The sequence below is a fragment of the Pleurodeles waltl genome, chromosome 9, assembly GCF_031143425.1.
Source record: "Pleurodeles waltl isolate 20211129_DDA chromosome 9, aPleWal1.hap1.20221129, whole genome shotgun sequence".
NCBI lineage: Eukaryota > Metazoa > Chordata > Amphibia > Caudata > Salamandridae > Pleurodeles > Pleurodeles waltl.
Window position 1 is genome coordinate 766361987 of NC_090448.1, and position 20798 is coordinate 766382784.

The 20798-nt window shown below is 42.6% G+C and overlaps 1 protein-coding gene across 2 annotated transcripts in view; it reads left to right on the forward strand.

Annotated features, from left to right (window-relative positions):
- LOC138259941 (glutamic acid-rich protein-like) overlaps positions 1-20798 on the forward strand; it is a 130835-nt gene that overhangs the window by 47739 nt on the left and 62298 nt on the right. For both annotated transcript variants that reach the window (XM_069207936.1, XM_069207937.1), the window contains exons 3-4: positions 1066-2826; positions 3625-3668. In XM_069207936.1, the coding sequence (XP_069064037.1) occupies positions 1066-2826; positions 3625-3668 (1805 nt within the window). The remainder of the gene's footprint in view (positions 1-1065; positions 2827-3624; positions 3669-20798) is intronic.

Genomic DNA, 20798 nt, shown 5'->3' on the forward strand with positions numbered 1-20798 from the left:
ATGTCCACTGTTACTATGTCAAACATCTTTTCTAAGGCAGTTCTATTTCTTTTTGCTGGCATGCATCAATTCTCTGAGTGATGGATCTTGGTTACCCTCCTCCTCATGCACCGTGCTCTACATATGGCCTCCACCATTGCTTTTCATTCCATTTCTGATAGTGTATTTATCCACTCTATTGGGTTGTGCCACTTTTGGCCCTTGTCATGAAACATTTTGAATTATTGTTGTGTTTCTGTCTTTTCCCCAGGGGCACCGCCAGTAGGAGTATGTTATGGCTGGTGTTTAGGCACATGTTCTTAGCCGCACAATAAAAATGCTTGATTGATTGATTGAGTGGTCCACTCAGCGCCTGCCCTTCTCTGTATCTGCTTCTGGCTGAGGAGGCTGAAAATCCCCTAGCCCTCAGGAGTGTGCAGGCCCTCTCTTATTCAGTCCACAAGGCTTCCTTGCATTGGGGGTTCCTGATGTGGCAACGAGTCACTTACCACTGCAGAGATTTCATATTGCTTCGTCGGGCAGGGGGCAACTTGTTTTCACCCTCTGACCTATGGCAGTTCTGGAGTATCCCCAGTCCCCGCAGCTTCCCATGCCCACAACCAACCAGCTTCCATTCCCAGTGGCTGGCTGCCATTTTGTGTCATGACCTCCGGTGTTGGCCCCCGGAGCTCTTGCCGATCTCAGCAGCAATTTTGACTTTATATGGCTGCCCTCCCTGCAATCACTTCTTCTCACCATCTGCAAATGGGAGAGTTTTCAGTGTCTGGGGAGGCGTTTCTCTACCAGTGGCAATCATCCTCTGTAGGAGCTCATAGATGGAGCTCCATTTCCATCTGGCCCCCAAGCTATACCCCTGTAACAGCTAGATTTAATAATCTTAACACAAATATGCTTCCCTAGAGTTACACTGTGATATACTGGGTGAGCCGATGTAATTATAGATGTTTGTCATGCGAGATAGTGACCCTGTGCCATGTGGTTTATCTGGCCCCTTAGCTTTCCAACTATTCATTGCACAATCACCTTGATATACACTGCTCGTTCTCTGTTTTCTATCTCATGTAGAGTGAAGAGGACAAGGAGGCAGAAGGAAACAAAACATGGCTGTAGTGTACCAATACTGCCCAGTGATAGTGCCGACTCTCCAGCCAGAGTCAGCCAGCTGAACTCTAGAAGCTACAAAGACGACAAGAGACGGTACAATGAAGAAGGAGGCATGACAAGACTGGCTTCTGAGAAGCCGATGGTAGTTTCAGATTTCACAACCCCCAGAGAATCTCCCTCTGCAAGCTTAAGCCAGAAGAGTATGACGCCCTGTGGCCAATATGGCATACAACTCGAATCTCAGGAAGTCAACGCAGAGGAACAATTCCTTCTTTCTGAAGGATACAGTGGGGCTAAAACTCACTCAGAACATTCGAAGGAGAAGCTGCAGGACACTAGCTGTGCAGAAGTAGTGGAATCCGAACATGATGACTTGATGTCCAGCTCAGATACTCTGGTCCCTCCACATGACAGTGAGGAAGCATTGGCTGGCACAAGAGACAGAAATCGAGACAAGGCTTGGAAGGCTGATAAAGAGGTAGCCCGGTGCTTAACTTCATCACCATTTCCAGATGCAAAGTCACAACAGACATTGGTGGTGGAAACAGAAGTCACGGTGAATGAAGGGTTATCTAGATGTCATCAACAAGAAGAGAGTCGGGATGAAGAAGAAAGCTCAGCTGATGGATGGAAATTGTGTCTCCAAAGAAAACAGAGGAATGTTTGTGGGAAAATCAAAGATGTCCATCTTCATGATGTGGGTGAAAGAACCACCATAGTTGGTTCGAAGATTGGGAAGGATAACAAAAGATTCTCACTGGAAATGGTTTTGAGTGGGAGAAGTAGCCTTAGTGAGAGTGATGAACCATCAAGTTCTTCTGATGACTGTAGACTTGGTAACAAAGAGCTGATGGAGATGCCACTACAGGTAGAAAAGAGTTTATTTGAAAATGCTCATCCAGTGGAAGAAGAATATGTAAAAAATGGAAAGAATGTGCTGAATATTTCTGGAAGAAGTGCAGCCAGACTGGGGAGGAATGGGGAGGTAGAGAAGAGAGAAGCAAAGGTGTATGCAAAATTGGTGACAAAAGAGGAGGGTGAAGAGACAGAACTGAATCTGGAGGAAATGGAGGGAAAGAAGCACACAAGGAAGGGGGAAGACAGTGAGGAGGAAGATGAGACTATGAAGGAAGAACCAGAGAAGATAGCCCTATCAGGAAAGAAAGAAGAGGAGGAAGAAGAGAATGAGGAAAAAGAAGTTGTAATGGAGCTAGAAGAGGCAAAGGGGGTTTTACTTGTGAAAGCAGGAAGTGATGATGACAAGGTAGACATGGAGAAGGGAAGAAACAGTGATCTGAATCAAGAGGAATGTGAGGAAGAGAGTGAAGACAACAGTGATGGAGTAGAGCTCTTGATTGTAAAAGAAGTGGAGCAGAAGGCAGAGGACAGTGCAGAAGAAGATGGAGAGAGTGCTGACTCTGAGGAGGAGGAGGACATGGCTAATGGGGAGCGGGGTTTTATTGTGAACACAGTTTTTAACCTGGAGGAAGAGGGGCACTCTCCACCACTAAAATATGAAAGATGCCAGTCCTCTGATGAACGAGAGAGTGAAAACAGCTCTGACATTCACGTAGATAAGGACCTTTCAGAGGGTGAGAAGGAAAGTTGTCTTGGACCGAGGAAAGAAGAGCTAGGATGTTCAGAGGAAGAGGGTCGAGGCTCGGAGGATTCTGATCCAGATGAAGAGGAGGATGAGGGCACAGAAGAAGCAAAATCTAAGAGGTACACTACAAATTCTTTTGAGCAGAGGTGTGGATTTGTTTTGTGTCAATTGGGTGAGGAAGTGTTGGTGTGAGAATCTGGCATGTGAAGGGCGGTAAAACCTGCAGGTTGGGATAGAATGTTGTTTGGTGTGGTCAAGGTTTATAAAACAGAAATAGAAGAGTAGATTAAGGGCAGGAAGCTGACATGTAAGATTGAAAGAGAGAATATGAAGGAGTAATGCTGAAAGACATATTGTATAGCGTCTATAGGCATGCGTAAAATGTGGTTCTGGGGACTAATAAAAAGAAGTCAAATAGTGCCAATCTTCACATGGTTAAGAAGTCTCCACAATTACAAGTAAAATATATATTCTACAGAGGAAACAGGGAAAATGTACTGCTTTAGCATCAATGAGCAGTAAATATAAGGTGAATGAGATGGAAGGTTGGATAAGGAATGGTGCTTAAACAACAAGAATATTCAGAGATAGGGTAGAACCTTGATGAAGAGTTTTGTATTTTTGGAACAGCTAGGTGCAGAAAGTTTACATGGATGATAGCAGAAGAGCTTTGGGAAAAATGATGGCGGCAGTGTGATTCTGCTGGGCGGATAGAATACTGAAGCAAGGTTTAAAGGATGCCCAAACAGGGATTGAACTAGATCAAACCCTTAAAGCTGTATCAGTAGGGAAAACATTTATGTTACGATTAAAATGAAATGCCTCACACATACACACTTGCTTAAAGATGAACCTGTGCATATATAATTCTGTACCCTTCAGAAGCAACAACTTTCATTGCTGTGTTTTGTTTGCAGGGACAGTGAATCAGGAAGTGAAATGACAACAACATCCTACAATGGTAGGCTTTGGCTGTGTAATGCAATACTTGAGGTTGTGTGAGTCTTTGTGTGATGTTTCTGGGTTTGATGGAAGTTTCAACAATTACTTTCGGATACACACCCATAACTGTCTTGAAAAGAGAGACCACAAAACCAAAAGGTTCTTCAGAGTTCGTCAGTCAGACAAAGGGTGTTAATTGGAGTTTGATGGACAAACCATCAGCTTGGGCAACTAACCTAACAGAGATTTAGAATGGTGCCACGAGAAGCACTTCGGCCAAAAAACGTCATTGTCAACTGACCAAGACTGTCAAGACGATTGTTATTTTGTTTTCCATAAACAAGTCTTACACCAACCCCCAAAGCTGGAATTTGGGTTGAGAAACCAAAAATACAATGCCCCCGATACGCACCGTAAAGCTATTGTCAACAGGAACAAACCAGCATCAGAAGCCAAGCCCTAATTAGGATGGCCTTCCAAACTTGAAATGCTGATAGCCCTAGATCGATGGGCAACCAATTTAGGTTTTCTTCTAAAAGAGTCCCATAATCATTATACTTATATATAAACTAAAGTTCGGTAAGAGAAAACAAAAAAGTAGTAATTGATAGATAAGCAGGGTCTCACAAACATCACTCAATGAAAAATCATATTTTACCAGACATATTGATGTTTTGAATTTACAACGAAACTCAATATTAGATCTGCCCACAAAATCTACATGCTAAAACGCTAGGGGCCAAATTTAGTGTCGGGAGGATGGGATATTCAGTCAAAACGTGACGGATACTTTGCGGTATAACGTGCTGTAGGCAATAATACACTTGTGATATTATGGACAGACGATTTGTTAATGTGATTAATCGCGTTCAGGATAAAATACCTTGTCTTCCATCAATTTGCAATGGTACATCGTATTTGTTAAGTCCTTAAGTAGTTTTCAGCTGAGCACCTGTGGATATAATAGTGACATCTCTATACACTTTACAAACATGAAGGCTGAGTGGTCCTATCTAGAATGTCAACGGACCAAAGTGGTATTTTCTCAGTAACTTCAAAAGGCAATCAGCACTGTGGTTACTCAAAGACTTGTGCAAGAATTCGACATTTTCTTAACCACTAAAAAACGTAGGGCCGATAGCATAGCACAATATGATGAGTTTTCCCTAGCCAAGGGATGAAATGAGCTGCATACTTCTGAACCCTTTAGAACTGTCTAATTGTTAGGTCTTAGCTAGACAGCGCATGCGTTGTCTCTTCGAGACATTTTGTTTACAATCAGTGGGCTACAGCCTTCTCATAGGCTTACTATTTGTTCCCTGCAACACCGCTCTTGCATCCTTTGGTACGTCTGTCCATGGCATGCTTGCATCACGCCTTTTCTTGTGTTTGGCCGTCTCCTGGAGCATGGACCAAGCACTTGTGTCCATCCACTGCTCCTGTTTTAGGAGCCACCTTTTTTTTATTTGTCTTTAAGCTTTCCAAACAAGTGCTTGTGTTTTCACTCGCTTGTGTCCTCCCATCAGCCTCATCCCTGTTGCTTCTTTCCCTACACAGAGTAATGTGTGTCTTTATCCCCCTCTTCACCCGCCAGGCTTGCTCATGTTTCTTTGTTCCCCCCCAGCCCTCACGCCATTTCTGGACAGGAAAGCGAAAACCTCTAGAGATTAACCGTTTTGTTTCTTGTCCTAATGGCTGCCCCTGCAGATGCTTGTAATTTAAAGAACATCCAAGAAAATATCACTGCAGACAAGCTGCTGCTGCCATGGTCTAGCAGGAGGAATATAATAACTTTATTTCTGCCTCTCATGTTGATGCATGTTTAAAATAAACATGCTACCCTAGAGAACAGCTGCAGGAACGCCACAGGCTTGCTGAGTAAATGCAGAGGACGAAGCGAGCTGCCTTTAATCTCCAGCAGAGCCTGCACTGAAACCTCAAAACAGTGATAAATCCAGCTGCCTGAAGCAGCAGTCATCTCAAGATTCCAGCACTCGCAGGGGAGGCATGAACAGCTTCTGGATGGTATTCACACTGTATTAGCCAATTTCACGGGGTCAGAGGTCAGAAAAGAGAAACAACATAGTCTCACCTCCCATGAAGGTGGCTTTATCAGCACTGCAGCAGATATGCTGCCTTCAGCAATCTAAGCCACACAGAGATAACTGGGCAATATAGCCAGTCTGTGCCTCACACTCAGCTGGCCCGTAAAGACAATAGTAATTGAACTCCACATAATTCAACACAACGCCAAACAATTAAGAGCCACACAATTCCACAACGTACAAACCCACACCACATAATTCCATTACACACACATTTCAACATCTCATAATTCCACACAACACAATTCAACTCCACACAGTTCCAACCCATCATTCCACTTATGACACATTATTACAATCCAACAAATTCAGCTCACATATTATCAGTACACTCCATGCCACATAATTCCACTTCACATAATACCACTCCATGCAACATAATTCTACTCCACTCCAAACCATATAATTACACTCTAGAGCAGCACAATTGAACTCCAAATAATTCCACTACCCATAATTCCACTCCAACACTTCACACCACATATTTACACTTCACATATATCAATTCAGCTCCAAAACACAGAATTACTATCCACACATTTTAGCTTTCCACCATCCCATGTAATAATACTCCACATAATTCCACTCAACACAAGGCCATGATTCTACACCACACAATTCAACACCGCAAAATTCCATACGACACAACATAATTGCACTCCATATAATATCACTCAATATCACATAATTCAACTCTACCTAATTGAAATCCACTACATACAACATAAATACACTCCACATAAATCCTCTCCAGGTCAGGCAGAAACAATTGACATAAATACACTGTACACCATACCACATAATTACACTCAACATAATTTCAGTCAACGCTGCACAGTTCAATTCCACACCATATAATTCCACACCAAACCACATAATTGCACTCAACAGCAATTAATTCCACTACACACGGTATACACTCAGTCCACACCACAGAATTCCACATCATGCCACATAATTCAACAACACTCCACATAATTCCACTCCACTACATGCCACTTCACGACACACAATACCCCTCCACATAATTACACTCCATAAGACACAATCCCACTACACATAGTTCCACCACACTCAATACCACCTAATTACCATCCACATAATTTCACTGCACACCATGCCACATAATTCTGCTACACATGCATCCACTCAATGCCACACAATCCCATGCAACACAATTCTACAGCAAACAATGCCACTCCAACCCACATAATTCAACTCCACCCCACAGACCTTCATTCCACTTCATAACACATAGCTAAAAGACATTGACATTGACAACGCCAATAGCTCTCAAATTGCCAGACCTATTGGTTTGCCAGTGCTTGTTCTTTGTGACAACTGTTCTTAGAAAATTTCCCTTGATGTCTTGTTAGACCTCATGTTAGAAGCAGATTCATAAATCTGCCGCTGCCATAAGTGTTGTGCGCTGTTGTATCAACCATTTTTCCATTAAAGTAATCTTGCTTAAAACTTAGGGGCAGATTTATGGAAAGTGGCGCTGCACTGTGTGCAGCGCCACTTTCCCTGTGCCCCTTAGTGCCCTCCTATTGCCACCATGTGTGCCCCGTTTTGAAAATACGACACAACATGGTGCAGGATAGGGGCCAATAGCGTCATTTCTCATGCTGCTATTGATGTACTCTGCAGGAGTAGTGCCAAAACATTGGCCCTACTCCTCCAGAGTACAGTGGGCCCCATTCTAAAGAATGGAACCCCCTTTTAAAGCCTGCTCTTGAGCAGGCACTAAAAGTGGCTTAAAAAATGGGGCAAGGAAATCTCATGGATTTCCTTGTGCCATTTTTCCAGATCCCCTAACGGGGGAACGCCCCCTTCGCATACATTATGCCTGGTGCAGGCATAATGTAGCGCAAAGGGTTACAGAGTGGCGTAATGCATGCATTGCACCACCCTGTAAATAAGGCGCAGAGATTTCGGCCTCATTGGGCCACAATAATTAAAAAATGATTATGTTAATGTGGCGCAAGGTGGCACTAGGGCATTATAAATATGACCCTTAATTAGCAGGGTTTATCGTATTTTACATAAGTTCTGTTTTTCTAATCCATTAGGGGGATCCAGTGATATTAATTTTTTAAGTCTTTTGTAGGAATAGCACCAAGAATTACAAACTGTCCATGATAGTGGTCACGATAGACCGGGACCTGGGAGCAGTTTGATGCTGACTGCCATGGTGTGTGGGTGGGATACACCAACTTGCTTCATCCTGGCCAAAGATTTTACCTTCTTACTCAGGGTCTGATGTATAGTTCAGAGGATGGGATACTCTATCACAAACCTGATGATATCGTATCTACTATATCACTAGTGCCATATGATATAATGCACTTGTAATACAGCGTATGAGATACCCATCTGGTTTATGACAGAGTATCCTGTGCTTTGAATTCTAAACAGGCCATTAGTCGTTTAAATCCCAATTCACCACAGGAATACACTTCTAAAGTCCCCCAGGATCTCAGGAGAGGCACAGAGACTAACAGGTTGCCAGACAGAGGCCAATCGCAGGGTCCAGTCCAGGTCCAGTTGCCACTGGTCAGCTGAGTAATTGTAGTTTGTTGCGTTGCTGTAGCTTGAAAAGGAGGTCAGCCTTATGAACTCCACTGCTTTGACCTGGGTACCAGAGGGAGTAGACCCAGCCCTTCAGGGCTCTTCTCAAGTCACAGATAGCAGGTCCAGAATGTGTTTTGAAGTTTGTGCCTGGAGAGGCCACATTTATGCCTGAAGTGCGCTAGTGAGTGGGAATGACTTGTAGGCATGTCCTAACCAATGGGGTAAAAGTTCCCAGTGCCAAAGCTACCCATTGTAGGAATTCTCAAGATGTTGGAAGTCTTAAGCCATGCTAAACCTGAACTCTGAAGGATGGGTGTGTGTGGAGTGGAGTGTACTATGGTAATCCTACTATCCTCCCACATATAACACCAAATTCCAGTTTGAAGAAGCCACTGTGCCCCAATAAACCCAGTAACAGACCTCTAATAGGTCAAAAACAGGGTTTTCCATCAACCAGACACTGAATACACAAGATTTGGCTTTGTGTCCTTTTTCCATTCTTTCAAGTGTGCTTAAAGTGTTGAAAATCCAGCAGACCTGTCAATCAAGCTTTGTCACCCAAGCCAGATTTGATACTGTAATCTGTAATCTCAAACAGGGATGCCCAGAGTCTGACCTCTGTGCCGAGCAGAAAGATGTCATTCGGGCCCATTTAGGTTGACCTGCCAGTCACAGTGAGCTATTGTGTAGCTCCTGTGAGGCATTTTACACATTTTCAAACTGATTCATATGCTAATCCATGTCTTGGAGAAGTGGCAAACAAACTGCAAATTAGCCTCCAGGAGATTTAGGCATGGAAAAATGTAAGTTTCTAAAAGTTACTTTTCCTTAATATTTATACAAAAAAATAACAAGCATTGAATTGGATTTTTAATAACTAAAATATAGCCTTGTTATTTTTTTCTAGCTACTGTAATTTCTAAAATACGGTATTAGGAGTTTAATCTGTACTCTGGCCTTCTATACAGGACATTTAGGCCTGCCACACTGAAAAATAGTTGTGGGTGCCGGTCACGATAAGGACATTGTAATATTACATTTTCCATGGCCTACTTTTAAATACCATGCATCCTGCCTTTTGTGCTACAAGGCCTACAGATGGGCGACCCATTCATTTTTAAAAGGGAGGCTTTCACCTGTCAAAAGGGTTTATTCTGATATACAGATTTTCAGGTTTTACACTGCTACAGTCAGGCTACAGGGGGAGACCTGGAGCCATCTTTGCACTGCCATTATAGTGAATGACACATTAGGTGCTGTAGTCCACTAGTGACATTTAGCTTTCAAGCCCTGGAGATGCCTTTCACTACATATTTGGGGCCAATTGTTAAGTTGAATATAGCAAGTAGGAGAATGCCAATTCACCCATTTTTAAAGGGGAAGCACAGGCACTTTACTCCTGTTTAGTGGGGCTAAAGTGCACAGAGTTCTAAAGCCAGCAAAAATATAGTGTCCAGCAAAATGCCAAAAATCTGGGGTGGCCACTCAGAAAGATAGAGTACCTACACAGATCATGAGGGAAATAAACTGCAGTTAATTTCCAAATGGCCCCTCCCTATCTGGCTTCATCAAAGAAAGTAGATAGGCAAGTACCCTAATGTATAACTAATACCATTTAAAAAAAAAAAAATTCTAATGTGAGCCTGGCCCAAAGAAAATTTAAACACTATACAACATAAGCAGCCTAGGTTATGCATTTTTTTTAAATCAAGAAGCCCTCTCTGGACCCTCCAGGTCCTAAAAACTATAACTCGAATGCCAACATATTACTTCTGCTTAAGGTGGTGACGAAAGTCACCTACTGCTTCACCTTGAAAGCAACACCAAGTTTGGAGACTGACAACAATGAGTTCTGAGATCACTCTCTTGAACATTCTGATGGCACTTCTGGAAATTATGGGCAGAATAGACCCAGCCATCTTGAGGCATTCAGAGCTCTTAGCTGTCTTTGACACCTTCAGCGGCACACTCTTTTATAAGGTTTGTGACAAGTAGCAGCAGTGTCAGAGTCTGCTAGTAAAAGGAGTCCTCTCTGTCACATTATGAGGCCCCAATTTACCAACAAGAAATATCTTTCCAATCCCAGAGCTGCAAACTGTATGATGTGTCCCATGGGTCATAGCTGTCCCCACTACTTTTCTAAATTCATGTTCAGTCGCTGCATAATACCCTCTTTCCTTCCAGGGAGCTCACCACAGCTGTCAATCAGATTGTACACTCTCAGACTCCCAAATTCTCAGGTACAAGATTAATTCATCCTGAGGTGATGGCGGGACATGAACAAACAGGAGGCTATCTAGAACATACTCTAGACTGTTTACATTTTTTTTATTTGATCCCACTGCACAGAGATTCTCAGAGTAAGTGCATTATTGTAGACAGAACCGCTCAGAAAAACAGAAGAAACTACATCACTGCTTCCAAGCTTTGCTATCTGAAAATCGAGCCCTGATTCGGAAAATAGGTTAAAAACTCACTTTTCACAATGAAGATGCATAAATCAGCTGCTGGGCTCTACCAGATCACCCTATCATGATCCTGCCTCTTGTGTAGATAGATTTAACATTTGATCAGTGCATTCATTTGGTTCTTTCACAGTTTTAACCACAATGCTCTGTATGTTGGTGTTAAACAGGAGGAAAAAAGTGATATGCCTGTAGTGGCTGAATTGCACATTTGTAGAGCCAGAGGATCGAGGTTAAAATTCTGGCTTATCTGCTCGATCAAATTTTATAATCCCTGATAATTCATTTTACCTCGGCCCTTGATTTTCCAGGACTGTGACACTTGAGAAAAACCAAAACCCTGAAGTAGTTAGGTTCAGCATATTGGTTATACAAAACCCTCACTTGTATATGGATCAATGGAATGTAATCATTGACAGTTGGAATATTGGCCACACATAGGGATGCATGACAACTTGTCTCTTGATTAACTAAAGGCCTCATTGCTGTGGCAGGGGTGGTGCAATATGTTATAGGGCATATTTACAAGAAAGTGGCGCATCATAGATGATGCGCCACTCTTCATGCGCCCCCCCCCACGGCACTTGATGAAACCATGGTTGCGCCATATTTACATTACAATACGGTGCACCGTGGCGGTCCTCAGCACAATAGTAAAATATTTTTGATGTTGTATTGTGGCACCTTGTTACACTAGCATCAAAAATGTTGATGCTAGTGCAGCAAAGCACAAGGAGGCACATTGAATATAATGGGTGCGTCATTTTAACTCCTGTTCTGAGCAGGAGTTCAAAATGACGAAAAAGCAAGCATTGCACCACTTTGTAAATATGGCGCGGCAGAAAAGCCATCTTAGCATACAAAAAATGACGCTATGGCGGTGCTTAGGTGACCCTAGGGGCTTGTAAATATGTTCCACTATGTTCACATTTAGAAACTATTAACTTATTAAGCATCACTCAGTGCCGCGATATCACACAATAAACTAAATGGAAACATTCCCAGATGTTAAAGAGGTACACTTTTTAAAATTCTAATGGTAATAATTATTTCATGACATTTGTTATGTGATTTATTTGACAGCTATTCAGAGGACTAAGCTTGTCCATTAGCTTTTAAGGTTAAGCACAGCCCCCAGCTCATCTCTGGCTTTGCTCTTTCAATTCTATTATCATCTTGTCAGTCTCTACACAAATATAGCAAATTTCCAGCAGGTATAGAATACAGAGGAACACAGAGTATATTATGGTGTGCACTCTGAATAGCAATACCCGAATATCTATAGGACACCACATTGAGGACAAAATATATAAAACAAAAATATCAACTGGTAAGTCAGTCTAGATTTTTCTATGCCTGCCTCCATGTACATATGGAGTTAGGAATAGTAAATCTGTACTTCCCTACATACACTTTTCTGGCAATATTTGTCCCTCAAAATTCTTTCCTCGATATTCTTGTATCACAATGTTCTGGGGTAGATATTCATTAGTACAATTAATTAGTACACAGGTGCTAGTTTCCTAGCAAAGTCCAGAGAGGCAGACACCTCTCAGGCCTTATCCCCGATTCTCTTCACCGTGCCCATGCAAGCCAAAAAAGGAGGAAAGAAAATAGACCCTGCTTCAAGGGTAATTTACAGATTATGGCCCTCATTCTGACCTTGGCGGGCGGCGGAGGCCGACCGCCAAAGTCCCGCCGTCAGGTTACCGTTCCGCGGTCGAAAGACCGCGGCGGTAATTCTGACTTTCCCGCTGGGCTGGCGGGCGGTCGCCTTCAGACCGCCAGCCAGCCCAGCGGGAAAGAGGCTTCCACGATGAAGCCGGCTCGGAATCGAGCCGGCGGAGTGGAAGCTGTGCGACGGGTGCAGTTGCACCCGTCGCGTATTTCACTGTCTGCGCAGCAGACAGTGAAATACATTTAGGGGCCCTCTTACGGGGGCCCCTGCAATGCCCATGCCAGTGGCATGGGCACTGCAGGGGCCCCCAGGGGCCCCGCGACCCCCCCCTACCGCCATCCGGATCTCGGCGGTCCGACCGCCGGGATCTGGATGGCGGTAGGGGGGGTCGGAATCCCCGCGGCGGTGCAGCAAGCTGCGCCGCCGCGGAGGATTCAATGGGGCCGCGGTACACTGGCGGGACCCCGCCAGTGGTGCCGGTCCGACCGCGGCTTTACCGCCGCGGTCGGAATCCCCATTGGAGCACCGCCGGCCTGTCGGCGGTGCTCCCGCGGTCCTCCGCCCTGGCGGTCAAAGACCGCCAGGGTCAGAATGACCACCTATATCTGCCAAGGTCTGGATGATGCATTTCTTTCTTTCTTTCTTTCTTTCTTTCTTTCTTTCTTTCTTTCTTTCTTTCTTTCTTTCTTTCTTTCTTTCTTTCTTTCTTTCTTTCTCAAGGTAAGTTAATAGCAGGCAATGGCAGAATGATTGGCGTTTTAGGTCTGTGTTAGCCAAGACCTTTCGATTTTACAAAAATTAGGTGTATGACATAGTTACCCATAGGTGTCTTCAGCTATATTTCACCGAATTGCCTTTGATTGTGTCATATATTTCTCCAACTCACTCAAGCATGCATCGAGGCGCAAGCATCAGTCAATTCAACCACTGACTGACTTTACTATGATTTACAGCAAGCTGGCCCTTTCACAATGAGCACATTCACACACAAGACAGGTTCCCTCGTTGTCAGGAAGTACTATGGTAAAGTTTGTTTTTTTTAGACCAAAAACTGTTTTGGCTTTAGTCAATGTTTTTTTTTAAAGATTGACGAACAATACCATGCCTGTCTGCTTTGCCAATGATCGTTTTCCTTCTGTGGTAGGTGGAACATAATTTGATTCCGCATACCTTGGAATAAAAAAAATAATTCTCCCAACCCCACTGTACAGTTTATAACATTTCAGAATTATACCATTCATGTGACAATCCCAAGCAGAGTGTAAATATCCGTAATGTTCCTCAGTCCAAATGTTCTGTGACAATAAAGCAAACCTGCATGTTTTATCTATATGCATTGCATGAAACTACGTAGGTGTGTGGGGGAGGACAGAAAAGCCACAAACAAGAAATGCACACAATTCTCAGAAAAGCCTTGAACATTTCCAAAAATAGTAGCCTCTAGGATGTGAAATTACACTTTCCTATTCTAGAAGAATGTTGAGAGTGATTTAAAAAGGCTTTTGTTGAATGATTTGAATAGACAAATTGTACGTGGGAGCAGCGCAAAAAAAACTGATTATTTATAACTGAGGCATTATGAAATAATATATTATTAATTCGCATATTAGTGGCATTTCACAGAGTGCCAATATGTTACCCTTGAGACCCAGCATACATAGCTATTTTCATGGTGGTGGGATGGGCATTAAAAAAGAGAACCTGGTGAAACCTAGGGCCAGATTTAAGAAGGTCCTTGTGCCACCTTGCGCCACATTAGTGTCATTTTTCTGACTCTAATGTGGCGTTAGGTTGGCAAAAACACTGCATCATATGTACAAATTGGTGCAATGCATGCATTGCGCCACTTCTTAAACTCTTGCGCCACATAATGCCTGAGCCAGGCATATTGTTTGCAAGGGTGGTGTTTCAGGGTCAGAAGGCCCGGACAAAATGGCACAGTGGAATCTATGAGATTCAACTGTGCCATTTCTAGCATCATTTTAAACCCCTGCCTAAGGCAGGGGTTAAAAGAGGCTCCCATTGTTTTCAATGGGCCTCCTTTCACTTTGCAGGATTAGCATTAATATTTTTGGCGCTAATCCGGCAAAGCGGCAAACTAGCGGCAACATTTTTGACCCTAGTTCCCCAATGTGCGCAATGGTGCTCTGTATCATAAATACGGCGCGCACATGGTGGCCTTAGGTTGTGCAATGGGGAGTAAGAAAAGTGGCGCATCATGACTTGATTTGCCACTTTTCATAAATCTGCCCTGTAGTGCTTTATTTATGGCAGTGCTTGCAGGTGTTGGGCACAGATACACATATTTGGGGATCAGGACTTCTTTTCTATCATCAGAATTTTGCCCCAGGCCCAGAAAAGAGAAAGGCTTTAAAATGATTAAGAAAGTGGAAGAGAAGGACAGGAAAACCTTGTGTTGGAAATAGCCCTCTCTGCAATGTTCTTCTTTCCTCCCCCTATTTTTTCTGAATTCGTTTTTGTTGGCTTTAGGACTCTGTGCATTTTACCACTGCTATCCAGAGCTTAAGTGCTTGTGGTGTCTCCCTAAAACCTGATTTGATTGGTATTTACCCAATTAACATATTTTAATTTACTTGGATGTCCCTAGTAAAGTGCACTATATGTGCCCAGGGCCTGTAAATTAAATGCTCCTAGTGACCCTCCAGCACTGACTGTGACACCCACAAGGTAGCCCTTTAGAACATGTCCTAGGCCTGCTGTTGCAACCTGAATGCAGTGTTACACTGCTGTGTGGACTTGACATTTAAAACCCCTTACAAAGTCTTAAATTCCACTTTTATTAAAGGTAGGCCCTAGGCATTTTTTTCACTAGTTTGAGGCCTACCGCTCTCATAGGAAAAGATTGGGGTTCCTTATTACAGCTAATAAATGCTGTTCCTAGTAAAGATAAGGTAGATCTGTCATGTTTATTACCTTTGGAATTGTTTGATAATGGTAAAGTCGAATTTATGGTTACAGTTTGGGAAAATGCTAATTTTAGAAAGTTATACAGACCAACAAAGGCAGCCCAATCCAATAAGAACCAGGGCTGTATCAATATTCCAAAAAAACGAGGTTCTTATTAGCAAGGCATGAATATTTAATTAAATAAAAGCACAATCGCAATGATAACACAATAGTAGGATGACATCAAAAGAATTCAATCCCAAAATATAATACACAGAATAATGCCAAACATAGTAGTTAATATTTCAATCAATATATTGATCAAAACGCATCAGAACAAGAGGTTAAACAGTGTCCCAAGTGAGATGGAACTCACAATCGACTCAAACAATAGCCAAAAAAGATCATAAGAGAATTATCTAAAAAAGGTTTCCAAAAATCAGCAGTCGACTTAAGTCAATCGTAAAGTTATATAGAAGACCCAATCTAAATTGAAAGGGGCACACTTTTAGCTTTGTTTTGGCACAGTCAACAACGTTTCGACCTTCTAGTAGGTATGGTGTCTCATCAGGACCAATAAATGAAAGAAACACCTAAAATTAAAAATAAGATCAATCATTAATTAAGAAAACCATGTAGCCAAATAGACTTTGTAATAATTGGTCAAACCAGAATAAGGAAGGTGATGGTAGGCACACCTGATGAACAGTGCTGAATCCCAGGACGAAAGTGCTTATCACCACAAGTACCGAATATCATAAGTACTTACAAGCGGGACCCATTACGCTGCATTGAAGGAAAGAACTTACCCCCAAGCATGAAGGCTTCCAAAAAATATATAAAGATACCAAATTATAGGCGCTCTTCACCACAAATGTGAAATAATCACAAACAGCCTAACGCGATGCTCATTCACAATTTGTAATCAACACATTTTTGGCCCTTTCCTGTCGCAGGCACTTGGGCCACCCACACAAGTGAGTTATCATTTCTATCGGGAGACCTAGGGGGGTGCTAGGTGGTAGGAAATTTGTGGTGGTGTAGTGATCTCGCAACTTTTCCACACCGAAACATGAGGAAAGTATGACTTTTTAGCTAAATTTGAGGCTTGCTGGGGATTCTGGGTGAGAAAACTTTGGTGGATCAATGCAAGCCACATCCAGGTCTAGTTTTCAGAAATGTGTGGGTTTGGTAGGTTTCCCTAGATGGCCGTCGATGACAATGCAAGTGCCCCCTATCTGTCATAAAACAACCTGTTTTTGCAAGGGGTACCTGCGTTCTTTGGTCCCGGGCTCGACTGCCATCTAGGGAAACAAACTAATCACAGACATTTCTGAAAACTAGATACTATGTATTCTTTTTATCAGGAGATCGAGGGGAACACTGTGCGGTAGAAAATCTGTGCCAGTGCAGTGATTACACACAGAAATGGAAGGAAAATATGATTCTTTAGCTAAATCTGAGGTTTGAATGGTTCTGGGTATGAAAACATTGAAGGATCTATGCAATCTACACCTTCTTGGACTCCCCTGGGTGTCTAGTGTTCAAAAATGTACAGGATGTCTAGGGTTCCCTAGGTGCCGGCTGAGCTAAGGATCAAAATCCACAGCTAGGCACATTCCAAAAAAAGGATCTGTTTTCAGTGGAAAAATGTGATGTGCCAAATGTTAAATTTTGGACTGTTTCCTGACCCGGGCACTAGGCCTACCTACACAAGTTAGGTTCCATTTTTATCAGAAGACATGGGGGAATGCTGAGCGGAAGGTTGTTTGTGGCCCCCCTTAGATTCCAGAGCTTTTCATCAAAGAAATGTGTTTTTAGAGAAATGTTGAGGTTTGCAAGGGTTTCTGGGTACAGAACCTGGTGAAAGCCACACAAGTCACCCCATCCTGGATTCTCTGGGTGTCTAGTTTTAAAAATTGTACAGGTTTGCTGGGTTTGCTGGGTTTCTCTAGGTGCAGGCTGAATTAGTGCCAAATAATCCACAGCTAGGCACATTGCAAAAAAGGGTCCCTTTTCAGTGGAAAAATGGGATGTGCCCACATTGCATTTTGGGCTGTTTCCTGTCACAGGCACTAGGCCTACCCACACAAGTCAGGTACCATTTTTATTGGAAGACGTCCTGTAGTGCTGAGTGGAAGGAAGTTTTTGGCGCTTCTCAGATTCCATAACTTTCAGTCACAGAAATTTTAGGAAAATGCGTTTTTTAGACAAATTGCAAGGGATTTTGGGTAACAGAAACTGGCGAGAGCCACATAAATCACCCCATCCTGGATTCCACTGGGTGTCTAGTTAAAAAAATGTACAGGCCTGCTAGGTTACCCTAGGTACCGGCTGAGCCAGGGTCCAAAATCCATAGCTAGGCACATTGCAAAAAAAGGGTCAGTTTTCAGTGGAAAAATGTGATGTGCCCACATTGCATTTTGGGCTGTTTCCTGATGCTGGCACTAGGCCTACCCACAAAAGTGAGGTACCATTTTTGTGGGGAGACTTGGGGGAGTGCTGGGTAGGAGGAAGTTTATGGCTTCCGTCAGATTCCAGTGCCTTCAATCACAGAAATGTGAGGAAAATGTGTTTTAGACACATTTTGAGGTTAGCAAGGGATTCTAGGTAAGAGAACCTGGTGACAGTGGCATAAATCACCCCATCCTGGCTTCCCCTGGGTGCCCAGTTTTATAAAATGTACAGGCTTGCTAGGTTTCCCTAGGTGCCGGCTGAGCCAGGTCCCTAAATCCAAAGCTAGGCTCATTGCAAAAAAAGGGTCAGTTTTCAGTGGAAAAATATGTGTCCATGTTGCATTCTTGGCAATTTCCTGTTGTGGGCACTATGCCTACCGACACAATGAGGTACCATTTTTATCAGGAGACTTAGAGCAACACAGAATAGTAGAACATGTGTTTTTACCAATTGTCCTTCTCTGCAATTGTGCCTTCCAAATGTAAGATAGTTTGTAAAAAAGAAGTCATTTTGAGAAATGCCTTCTAATTCACATGCTAATATGGGTACCCACAAATTCAGAGATGTGCAAATAACCACTGCTTCTAAACTCCATATCGTGTGCCCATTTCAGAAATACACAGGGTTCCTTGATACCTATTTTTCACTCCCTATATATTACCAAATGAATTGCTGTATACTCAGTACACAATGAAAAACCATTGCAAGGTGCAGCTCAGTTATTGGCTCTGGGTACCTTTTGTTCTTGGTGAACCTATAAGCCCTATATATCCCCACAACTAGAAGGGACTAGCAGACATAACAGTATATTGCTTTTAAAAAATCTGTCATAGTCAGAAGTTATATATGAAAATGTAGGCACAAATGGCTGTTCTTTTCAACTCAATTTCAATATTCTTTTCATATCAACTGTTACTTTCTATAGGATCTACACAAATGACCGCTTGCTGAATTTATAATTTTGTCTACTTTTCAGAAATGTAAAGCTTTCCAGGATCCACCATTGATTTCACACCCATTCCTACCACTAACAGGAAGGAGGCTGAAAACACGAACAATAGAGAAAAATTAGCTATTTCCCAGTAAGATGCTAAAACTGTTTTGGCAACTTTGTTTTTCTGACTCAAGTCTGCCTGTTCCAGAAAGCTGGGCAAATTGTGATTTTAGCAACGCAAACCCTTTGTTGATGCCATTTGCGGGGAAACAAACAGACATTTTCATCTGCAGCACTTTTTTCCCCAAACATCCCTAAATTTAGCTGTATGTTGGCTGATTTCTCAGTCCCCTCCAAGGGAATCCACACACCCTGGGTACCATTAGAATCCCCGGGATGTTGGAAAAAGATGCACATTTGGCATGGATACCTTATGTGGACAAAAAGTTATGGAGGCCTAAGGGCGAACTACCACAAATAGCCCAAAAAAATCTTAGCATGGGGACGAAGGCCTAGCAGTGAAGGGGTTAACTTGATGATGCACCATCCTTTCAGTGATCGCATCACTGTACTTTGGTAATTAACTCTTTTATAAGTCAATGTACACAACACTGACTTGGTTATTTCAACACAGTTCTTTACTTGATGGCCATGCCCCCTCCAGGCTACCGTACACTGGAGTCATGCACTTCTAGCCTCACTTTCATTCACTGTCCCTGTCTTTAGCTAGGAGACTATGCGCACCTCAAGGCTGTCTCCATAGACTTGTGGCGAGGTGAGGTATTGCAAGCCCGACATTCTTACTGTGCCAACAGGGCTATTCGTAGATATACAGGGGACCATTGCCATTATTTTATACAGCCGCAGACATCAAGGCTTTCCCTGTTTATTGCATTCCCAAATGCCTTTACTTTGGATTCTTCTTGCTCAATGGGTACGTTCCTTTCCAAATGCGGCATACCATAAAGCCAGCAGGACCTTACATATTATGAGTAATTGCATGTTTTCCCCTTCTCTACAACAATCGAAGGGCTCCCCTTGCAAGTAATTTGAATATCCAGCACTTGTGGTGAAGAGCACTTATTATTTGGTCTCATTATATATGTCTTTGGAGCCTTCTTGCTTGGGGGTGAGTTCCTTCCTCCATGCATCAGACTTTCATTGGTACAACTGTACACAATGATCTATTGATTTTTCTATTCTTTTTAATGTACAGTGTAATGGGTCCCCCCTTCTAAGTACTTCTGATATTCGGCACTCACTGTCCTGTGTTTCAGCACTATTTATCAGGTGGGTCTACCATCACCTTCTTCACTCTGGTTACATATTAATTCAAAGTCTATTTAGCTACATGGTCTTCTTAATTATTGATTACTCTTATTTTTAATTTTAGGTGCTCCTTTAATTTATTGGCCCTGATGAGACCCCATACCCGCTAGAGGGTTGCAAAGTCATTGTCAAAGTGAACCTAAAAGTTTGACCCTTTTAATTTCTATTGGGTCCTCTATATAACTTTACCATTGACTTAAGTTGTTTCCTGAATTTAGGAAACCTTTTTTGATTTAAATTTCTCACGATCAGTGTTGGCTATTGTTTGCATCGATTGTGGGTTCTAAATCACTTGGGACACTGTTAACCTCTTTTTCTGATGCTTGTGTATCAATATATTGATTGAAATACTAACCACTGTATTTGGCCTTATTCCTTGTATTATATTTTGGGGTTGACTCCTTTTGCTGTCATCCTACTATTGTGTTATCAGTGTGATTGTGCTTTTATTTCCTTGAATATACATGCATCACTAACAAGAACCGCTGTTCTTTGAGAACTTTTATAAAGTTGGCATTTTCCTGCTCTTAGCCCTGTGTGCCTGTAGCCTGTCTCCAATACACGTCTGGGGTGGATGACAGCTAGACTTTGTGCATTTCCTCTAGGTAACAACATACAAAGGGAGCTTAGGTGTCACTGATTGGACATCCTGGGCATAATGGGAGGGAGGAGCTGAGCACAGTCTCACACTTACACCTGA